General features: G+C 41.0%; 1 protein-coding gene across 1 annotated transcript in view; it reads right to left on the bottom strand.

Annotated features, from left to right (window-relative positions):
• Window positions 1-827: 827 nt before the first annotated feature.
• DNAH6 (dynein axonemal heavy chain 6) overlaps window positions 828-10,298 on the bottom strand; it is a 233,739-nt gene continuing 224,268 nt past the window's right edge. Inside the window, exons 73-77 of the mRNA XM_025050893.1 lie at window positions 9,911-10,096; window positions 9,302-9,374; window positions 8,259-8,410; window positions 4,384-4,606; window positions 828-1,049 (exon numbers count right to left, since the gene is read on the bottom strand). Of these exons, the coding sequence (XP_024906661.1) occupies window positions 946-1,049; window positions 4,384-4,606; window positions 8,259-8,410; window positions 9,302-9,374; window positions 9,911-10,096 (738 nt within the window). The 3' untranslated portion in view covers window positions 828-945. The remainder of the gene's footprint in view (window positions 1,050-4,383; window positions 4,607-8,258; window positions 8,411-9,301; window positions 9,375-9,910; window positions 10,097-10,298) is intronic.

The raw sequence follows: 10,298 nt of genomic DNA, 5'->3' as shown, positions 1-10,298 counted from the left end.
CTTGAAACACCAGGGGTAGTTTCTGATTTCTGCTCTGAACTCTAGAGGCATAATAGAAGTGGTGCTCTCTGCTTCTTTGCTACTTGAGTCTGTTCTTAACTTTGATAGGTATGAGGATGAAGGTGGGGAAGCAGAGGTAAAATGGGAGGGTCAGATTACTATGACTGGCCCCGTTCTTCCAGCTTTCCACACATCCTAGCTGGGTGTTTCCAGTTTCTTGGCTTATGCTATGGCTCAGAAAGCAAATAGACCTTTGTGGGCAGGGTTGATACAAAATAGTTTGCCACTCCATCTTAGCACTGGCCCAACTAACACTGTTTTTGTGTTAGTTGGCAAGGGCTCAAATGTACCTGGGTGGCACTTGGCCAGTGTTCACACAGGTTCATTCTAAAGTGGAAGGGGAAAATTTCTGTGCACTAGGCAGAATCGACCTGCACTTTGGTGAAAGCACAAGCTCTTCTAAGGATTGTAATATAGCCACATGGAGTGGGAGAACTGGCATCATGGGCCAAGATCTTATCTGCTCCTTTGCTGTACCAGTTGCCATGGTAACAACATCAACCTCCCATGGTTAAGGCTCTGACTGACGTTTACAGCAGGCTTTTCTTATCCATATTCAGAGGAAGGAAACCTGTGTGGGTAAGGAAGGCTGAGTTCTGAATGCCCAGGAAACCTCCCAGGAAGCCGCCTGGCTCTCGCTTGGGGGAGGGAGAGCAGGTTTAAGAGGTGGGTGCTGAACTCACTGCTTTCACACCAGAGCTTGAATTACCAATAGAAAGAAAAACTCAAACACTTTATTTTAGGTTATCAGAGAACTAAAAGCCACACTTACTATCCTTAGATCAGAAATAACATTGTATTGCCCCACGATAAGTTACGTAGACTCTACCCACTTCAGGAAAAATCGCCTGTCTGCTTCTTTTTTAGCACAGAGGTGGCACCTTTTCACTCACTCAGCTGGCAGAGCAAAGCCGATCCCTTGGCAATCCAGTAATCTGTGGACCGCTTGGAGGGTAGAAGGACGGTTACCACAAAGTTGGTTGAATGACCTAGTTAAGGATAGAGAGGAAAAAAGGGTCACTACTTTAAGAATACTTTTCCTACAGAGTATGGTATTGGGAGTCAAGACACATGGATTTCAGATCTGACTCTGCCTCCAAAGATGATGGGCAAACAGTCCTCTACAGATTTCAATTTTATATTCTATAAAATGAAGACGTTAGAATATATGATCTTTTAGGATCCATCCAGCTTAGACTTTGCATAACCTTATGAATTATGTTTCAAGTTCTCTGAAATATGACTAAGATTCAGGCCTGAGCTTTTAATGGGACTCAGGGAATGCAGTTGGTAGTTTGAGCATCAATTTATTTGTCCATCTGTTTGTCCATCTGTCTATCCCTTACATATCCATATCCATATCCATGTCCATATCCATATCCATATCCATATCCATATTTATATCCATCCATCCTTTTTTCACCCTGCAGTTAGGCACTGTGGTTCCTGAAATGACTAAGTGCAGTCATAGGTATTTCGTCCTCAGCTCTGGGACATCTGAAGTAAGAGGTCACTTTTATAGTTTGTTCATTCTGGCTGGGCCTGTGTGAGGGGGCCGGGACCAGGATGAGAAGAAGAGGGTCCTGCCCTCAAGACAGGAGTTACTATTTCTGGCACTGTATTCATAGCAAACCCTATCTGTGTGAAAGTTGGGGAAGGTGGTGGTGTCCCCAGGAGAGAATCCTTATATCTGCCTTCTCCTTACCTTTGTATGCCACTTCCTGCTTGGTGCTTGAGTGACATTTTATAGTACATATGCAGTCTCTATATATTTAACCATTAATTTGATTCGGGATTTAAATAAGGTTCATACTTGGCAACAGTGATGTGTCTCTTAAATCTCTTTCAATTGGTAGGTTACCCCTCTGCTTCTTTTGCCACCCTCTTGTAACATATTGGCTGAAACCACCAAGCTGTTTGTCCTGTAAAGTTTCCCAGAGTCTGGATTTTGCTAACGGCATCTCTGTGGTGATTTTAAACATGTTCCTCTATCCTTGTAAAGGGGTGGTTAGAGGTGTGATCACATTCAAGTTTGAGTTTTTTGGCAAGAATACTTCACAGGTGGTGTGTGTGCTTCCATCAGGAAGCAACTTATATCGGATTGTTTTTCTTTTTTGGGATGTTAGCAGCCGTTGATGTTTATTACTTAGAGTAATTAGTTCTTTAGGCTTAATAATTTTAAAATTTAGTGATGATGAAGTATATAGAATCCACCTGCAACTTAATTTTTGTTTGTAGTATAAGGATTTAAGTTTGGTATAATTAATTGTCCCACAACCATTTGTAATTTCTCTCTTTCTGACCAGTTTTAAATGATGCTGCTATCTTATGTCAAGTTCCTAAATATGCACAGTGTGCTGCTGGGCTCTCTAGTGCATTTGATCTTTTTGTTGAGTCTTACGCCAGTGCAACATCATTTTAATTACCACCTTATCTTGGTTCCTCTTGGCAAAAAGACAGAGTTCCTGTTGGAATTATAGACAATAATAAGACAAATAACTCAATTAAAATATGGGCAAAAGATTTAAACAGACACTTTATCAGGGATGGTATAAATAAATAAGCACAAGAAAAGATGATTAATGTCATTAGTCATTAGGGAAATGCAAATTAAAACCAAAATGAGATTCTACTATCTATCTATCTGTGTCTGATTATCTATCTATCATTTACCTATCTATCTATCTATCTATCTATCTATCTATCTATCCTCCAAAAGATTAATCATACTTAGTGGTGATGAGAATGTGGAGGAACTGGAACCCTCATCAGCTGCTAGTGGGAATGTTAATGGTATGGCCACTTTGGAAAACAGTTTGGCAGTTTCTTAAAAAGTTAAACATAAACCTACAACATGATCCAGTCATTCCATCTTAGATATTTATCCAAGATCAATAAAAGCATATGTCTACATAAAAACTTGTACATACCATTATTAATTTAAAAAATGCTTTTTGATACTTTTTTGGATTTGTAATAGGAGTATCTATTTTAGTTGCATTGTGTTTAGTACTCTTAGAGAACATACTTTAACTGAAGATTTAATTAGAAAAATAAATATCATCAGTATTTACATTCTCCACTCAAAAGAGAAATATTTTTTAGTTCTTTCCGCCCTGCCCCATCTCCCATATTTCTATCATACAGAAATTTAGTTCTAAATTATGACTAAAATACTTTTTATGGTCAAATTTTTAAAGATTCAACACTCTGTGTCTGTGTGTGTGTGTGTGTGTGTGTGTGTGTGTGTATGTGTGAAATAGAGAGTAAGTGGTGATTAATTTAGAGCCTTTGTACATCCCAGACTGTCTTTATCACACCCTCCTTTTTGGATGATAATTTGGTTGCATTTGCAATTTTGGTTAAAAGTTGTTTTTCCCTCAGGCCTTTGGAGATATTTCTCTATTATCTTTTTATATGCACTCTGGATAATAAGAGTTGTCTGGTGTCAGTCCGATTCTCTGGAATTTTAATTTCACAGCATGTTAATACATTTTATCTCTTTGCTTTGAGGATTTTCTTTATTCTGATAGTCTTAAGTATCACTTTGATATATCTAGGTTTTTTTTTTTTTTAAATTTGATTATCTGTTTGTTTATATTTTTAAAAATTATCCCTAACAGGATGTTGTGAGATCTTTTAATCTGAGTACTGAAATGTTTCTTCTTTTCTGGGAAATTATTAGCTATTATTTTAAAAAAAAACACATCACTCTTATAATCTCTCTACTTTCTTTTACATTGCCTACTAGATAGATGTTGGAAATTTTGGCTTCTCCATAGTGTCATTCTCTCTTTTTTAAAAAATCACATTGTGAAGTATTTTGAGGGATTTCCTTAGTTCCTTCTCCTTGCTCACTCTTTGGCTGTCTACATATAATTCTTCAGCTTATTTGTTGATATGCTTTCTTTTCATCTGATTCCTTTTTTCAGGGCTGTATCCAGTTCAGGTCTCATATTTCCCTTTTTGCAGCATGGCATTCCATTTAAAAATTTATTTTTAAATCTCTTTGATGAGTTGCAATGGATTTGGCGAGAGATTTTAGTGTCTACTCAGTCCATCATTTTAAAATTAGAAGCTATTGTTTAAGAACTCTATTTCTACTCATTAGATTAACAGAAGCATGCACTAATTTTAAAATATCAATCCACACTCTGTATTAAAATAAACAGAATTTACATTTATAAATTTGTGTGTTATAAGTGGCCTCATTTTTAAGCTTAGCTAATTGTTCAAGATCTTTGCACATTATCGCTTAGCGTTTGGGCTTTGACTGTAGTTTGCATTTGGTCATTATTTGTGCCAAAGTTAAAACATCCTCACCTGTGGTTGAGAGTGTTCCTGCCCGGGCCCCTGTTTTATAAAGTGGGGAGTGATAAAGTGTTGGGCTTGGCTCGTAATTTTGTTGAGGTTCAAAATGCACCACAGGCAGCATTGGATTTATCTGTCCGGGCAATGCATCTTCTATCACCATCTCATCATTGTCCCATCGAGAAGCATCCATGAACATTCCGTGAACGAGAACGCCATCCTCAGGAGAGGGCAACTGAAACACACCCAGAAGTTGAAATGTGAGAGGAGAAGGGAATTGGCAGCTGTGGGCCACTTCCTCTGTCTCATGTCCTCCTCAGTTCATTCTAAGAACCATGCTATAGATTGCTCATCTTACTCACATTCTAGAGAGGAGAATATTGAGGCTCCAAAAGGTAGAGTAACTTGTTTCTCACTTTGACACCAAATCTCCTACTTCATCAATGTGTCTAATAGAGGATACTCCTAGAAACCCATTCATGGGCTTCAGACTCTCTGATATCATGTTGTTATGAATTTCCCCTTCTCATGGGAAGCAGATGGGATAAGAAGGCTGTGATTGTCATCTGTTATTATTATTATTTTTTAACAAGGTCTTTGAAGGATAGTGGTGCCCTTTTAGCAGATAGATTATATATCTGCAGTAATATTTGCAGAGTACCTATGGAAAGTTCCTATTTTACAAAAGAAATCCTTCTTGATTTTTAATGCTGCTATTAAAGGAGAGAGAAGAAAGACTAGAGAGATGGAGATAGAGGCACTGACTCTGCCTTCAGTGTCCTATAATTCAATATCACAACTGGTGTACAATTTATGCTAATTATGGGCTTCTGTGTCACCTTTCCTCAAATACTGTTCTGGGGCAAAATTTTGAATAGGTGGATAATTGGAGCTTCACACCTACATGCAGAGGACCAAGCAGTGTGGACATAAGTAGTGTATTTTATAGTGAATGAAAAGGACAGTAAGCTCCTTTTGGCTGGCCTTCACTTTCAAGTGTCTTGGGTGCAGTGGGCCTTCCTGTTTTGGGGGCTGCTATGTACGTTTGTGCAGGTTTGCCTGAGTAGAGGTTGAAAACCATCCTGCATCCACTTGCCAAGCCATGTGTAGGAACCATCTGGGCCTCTGCCTGAGGGAGTACCTTTTCTTAAACTGCACAGAGGTGGCAAATGGGCTAACAGTGGCTCTGCTTGTTTATAACAGAACTGGAGCTGTCTAAAAACCGTCTCTTGCAGACATTTGCTGGGAGGGCCAGGAGATGGGCCAGCTTTATAATATGAAGTCCCACAGAAGGCAGAGGTTCTAAGGCACAATCACATCTTAGTGCATACGACCCTGGTGGAGATATGGTGTGGGCTGGGGTGGAGTGTCGGGACAGAGGCCCTGGTGTCACTGTAAACTCCTGTCCATCAGAGTCGGTCTATGTGGCAGATAGAGCGTGCTAGGCACAGAGCAGGGCCAGCATCCTGGAAGGCCTCAGTGAAGCCTATTGTTCTTGAGTGTAGTTCTGCTTTCCCACAGCCTCAATTATTCCTGACATTGGCCTGGGACACCCTCTTGACTCAGAAGTGTCAAAATAATGAGGAAAACATCTCTAAATTTATTTTACACTTATTTAAAAAATATTTTGATCCTGAAACAAATTTCCTTGAATACATTAGCTTTTATATTGTCATTTTAAGATATAGGCAGTTAAGAGAGATAGGGTTATAGGATTTTAAGGAGTAAGCCATGAGCATGGGATCAATATGATCTGTGTGCGATTTTGCTAACCAGGGCAAAGAATAGATCAATTAGATCTGAGTAGAGTGGATACTGATAGAATTACCCAGGAGCAATTCCTACAAATACCATGAAATATTAGGGAAAGGTTAGTAAAAGCCACTCACCCCAACTCCGCTGATTGGTTAGTGAATACTTTACTGGCAAGAACAAATCTTTGATTTCATGGCACATATAGATAATTATATTTATAAAGCCCATTGGGGTAGACAGGTGATTTAAGGCAGAGGCTCCTCTCCCCCATCAAAATCTCAGCACATTTAAGCTGAGCAGCTCCGATTGGCAGCAGTGGTTCTCATCCCTGATTGTACACTAGAACCACCAGGGGAGCTTTAAAAAATAATGCTGCCTTATGCAATTGGGATGATTCTGATGTAATTGGGATGTGGCCTGGCCATTGGGATTTATTAAAAGTGCTGCAGTTGATTTTAACCTGCATTCTAGAGCAGTGGTTCTCAAATCTTAGTAGGCTAAGAACCCCAGGTAGCACTGGTTATTTATGGGTCCCAGCCTAGAGTTTCTGTAGGTCTGGAATGAGTCATTGGAATTTGCATTTCTGATAAGTTCCCAGGGGATGCTGATGCTACTGGTCTGGGGACCTTACTTTGAGAGCCTCTGCTCTAAAGAGAGTAAACTATGTGAGCAAAGAGTTTAAACTGCATCCTTAGTGTGTTTCTGTTAGTTCTGTAATGTAGTTTTATAATGTATGCAGCTAGAGTATCAATTGTGCTAGGAGACAGCTGAATGAATGACACAGGTAATTCAGACTGTAATAACAGTTATTTATTGTGAGTGCACTACGTGTGGGTAACACAACATCCGCAGGTTCACTTATACTGCACTGCAACTCTGAAGATGGGGGCATTGGCCCCATTTTACAGGTGAGAACACTGAGGTGCAGACATGTTAGTAATCGCTCTAGCACACATAGCTGGCAAGGGGGACAGTCAATCTAAATTCAGGCCTGCCTGATTCTGAAATACTTGCTTTTGATCTCTTGCTATATTGCCTCCACAAAGAGAAAGTTACTGTAGGTATCTGTGATATTGTGATTTATAAGAAAAATATATATTTGGTCATTTGGATAACCAAAATACTTTTCTCATATATATATGGTCTTGTTCCTTGGTTCTGAATCACAGCTCCCAAAACCCTGGGACTTTCCTAAATGTTGAGAGTGTTAGTGGGGGTGTCTTTTGTTATGTTAATGAGGCAGTTTTTGGAAAGCACCTAAGCGTAGGCCTGGTTGCTAGTGGAGCCAGCCAAATGATTAGAGGGTTGCAACTTTCAGTGTGTGCTCCCAACCCCCAACCTCTGGGGAGAAGAGAACTAGAGATTTAGTTTAATCACATGTGGCCAATGATTTAATCAATCATGGCTATGGAATGAAGCTTCCATAAAAACTCAAAAGGATTGGGTTTGGAGAGCTTCAGGTTGGTCAACAGGTGGAGATTTTTGGTTTGCATGGAGTGGGCATGGAAGCTCCGTGCCCTTTTCATATCTTGCCCTGTGCATCTCTTCCATCCTGAGTTATATCCTTTTATAATAAATCAGTAACCTAGTTAAGTAAAAAGTTCCTCTGACTTCTGTGAGCCACTCCAATAAGTTAATTGAATCCCAGGAGGGGGTCATGGGAATCTCTGATTTACAGCCAATTGGTCAGAAGTACAGGTGACAACCTGGGCTTACAACTGGCATTTGAAATGGGGGGGTGCAGTCTTGTAGGACTGAACCCTTAACCTGTGGGATCTGATGCTCTCCAGAGTAGTGTCAGAATTGAGAAGTGTAGGACACCTAGCTGGTGTTTGAGAACTGCTTGTTGGTGTAGAAACCCTCCCCACCCACTGCCCCACCTTGAAATTGGGTTCAGAACCAAATTAGTATATGAAGAGATAGAACGATATTGCTTTAAGAATTTTTCTACAGAATAGATTAATTTAGGCCACCCCTATCTAGTTATCGTTCATTGGGGAGCTCGTCTCGGGGGTGTGAGTCCCATCCTGGGAGTCACATATGGGGAGGTAGGAGGGGCTGGGGAGGTTGCTGAGATACTGAACAACAGGACAGAAGCTGCTTTGCTGTAACAACAGTCAGGGGGACAATACCTCTATGTCCATGGGCAGTTCTTGTCCAAACTGCACTGTCTTGGCAGCTTCTATAACTGCAGCTTGATCCCGATAGATAGGAATCATGTTGTACTTGAAACTCAGCTCGTCTATAGGCAAATTGTATTTCCGAGCATGATTTTGAAGAGTTCCTGTAAATATAAAAAATCAGAAAAACAGGTCCTTTAAATAAGACTGCTACTGCCCAAACACAGCCCCTACTCTCCCCAGCCAGGCTGCTCTAGCGTTAGAGAGCTTTCCCTCCATCGAGAAGACTCAATCATTAACACCTTATTTTGAGTTAATTCATTGGGACAGGAAGTCTGTGAGTAATAAAGTGAGAGGGGCAGAACCAACACATGAACATATTTTGTTTGAGGTTGGGAAGAGAGAGAGAAAACTTAGTCTGCCCGTGAGGGAGACAGATCAGTGCGGGAGTTTCAAGAGCCCAATCTTCCCAGCTTTACAGTCTTGCTCAGCTTTGCCTTGTATGGGCTGTTTATTAGAGATTCAGAATGAGAGAGATTAAGGGCTCAACTAATGAGCATCCAGTAGTCCGGATGCCCTGTCCCACTCTGGGGATCCTTAGGAGAAACCCTTGGAATTCCCTCTTCCCACCCCTGGCTGCTGGAGGGAGATCAAGAGTTTTTTTTAGTCAACTATAATTGAAAAAATATATTTTTTAAAAGAGTATTTTTTAGAGGGAAGGCGGCTGCTCAGAACTGGGGCTAGAGCAGGTGGAGAGCATGTGGTGCCCTAGAGCACGGGCCGCATGGGGATATGGGGCACACTGTGCATTCACAGGGGCAGAGATGTTTGCATTTGCAGAACTTGAGAAGGGCAGGTTGGGGGACATCTGCTATTTCTGCCATTCTTTTCCTGAGCAAGCGAGGAAGAGCAGCGTCTTATTGGACTTCCCTCTATAATCAACAGCCCCATTGTTAGGCCATTAGCAGCCATGCCATTTTGCCAGTTCCTAGAAACTCAGTAGGTAACAAATCATGATCTTTCCTGTGGGATTTTTCTAGGGAAAGCACTAGTACCTGTTAGAAATCCTTGAGGAAAGAAGAAACCGGAGATCCAGAAGGACTTAGGCTGTCCTCTTTTGAGCCACAACTAAAGGAGAAACATTACACCATAATGTATTGGCTTTCTGAGATGGCATTTGTCATTTAAATCAGTCCTATTCTGGAGGGCCTCTCAGGAGGTAGAATCTAAACTAATTCTGAGTTAGTCACCAGCCCCATTCTTAATGTCTGCCCTGTCCCCCTTCCTCGCCCACCAGCCTGACCACAAACCCAGAATCTGGTTATTATAGAGAGCATAGAAGAAGGAAATGACAGCAAGGTCACATTTGAAGTTTGGACCCATTTCAGCTTGGTTCTGTTCCTCACAGTGGGGTCCCATGAACTGAATCTGAAACTCCAAGAATGGCATGGAATTAAAATGGTATCTTGGGATAAAGGCCAAGGACAAACTACATTATAATAAACATAAGATGTTTAAAGTGATGCCATTCTACAAGTTTCTGTTTCTTTGGGCTCCGATGACCCCTCAAGGGTTGTTGATATTTCAGTTAGCTAGGGCTTTCTAAGGACCTTAGGGCCAACTGTTACTAGATTCATCAAACCCGAAAGAAAGCATTTTCTTACGTCCACAAACGAGGTCCTCAGAATAAGGTCTTTGACCCATGACCCCAGTGGTTTCAGGGATGGGTAGGCCGTGTTGGACCACAAAGAAGGGACCTGGTTGTTGAGGAAACTGTTATACACCTTTTCCATTTCTTCGGACATCACCACAAGTCCAGCAATGGCTTTGTCGAGTGTTTCTAGAGATGTCTGAAAGAAAAAAAAAGGTTGGTGCCCTCCACCGATGTAATTGTCAAGTGGGAATGACACCCATTTGTGGTGGCGGGTGCTGCCTTGTGCTGAAAGGCACTCTTGCTGGGTTCCATCCTCTCTGCTTACCATTTGCTGGGTCAGACTCTCCGATCTTCCATGCATTTTTACATGTGACCAGGGAGTGTAAGATCTGGAGGTG

Source organism: Pteropus alecto, unplaced genomic scaffold (assembly GCF_000325575.1).
Source record: "Pteropus alecto unplaced genomic scaffold, ASM32557v1 scaffold117, whole genome shotgun sequence".
Classification (NCBI taxonomy): domain Eukaryota; kingdom Metazoa; phylum Chordata; class Mammalia; order Chiroptera; family Pteropodidae; genus Pteropus; species Pteropus alecto.
Note: the sequence above shows the minus strand (reverse complement) of the source record. Positions and strands in the feature narration are given on the sequence as shown.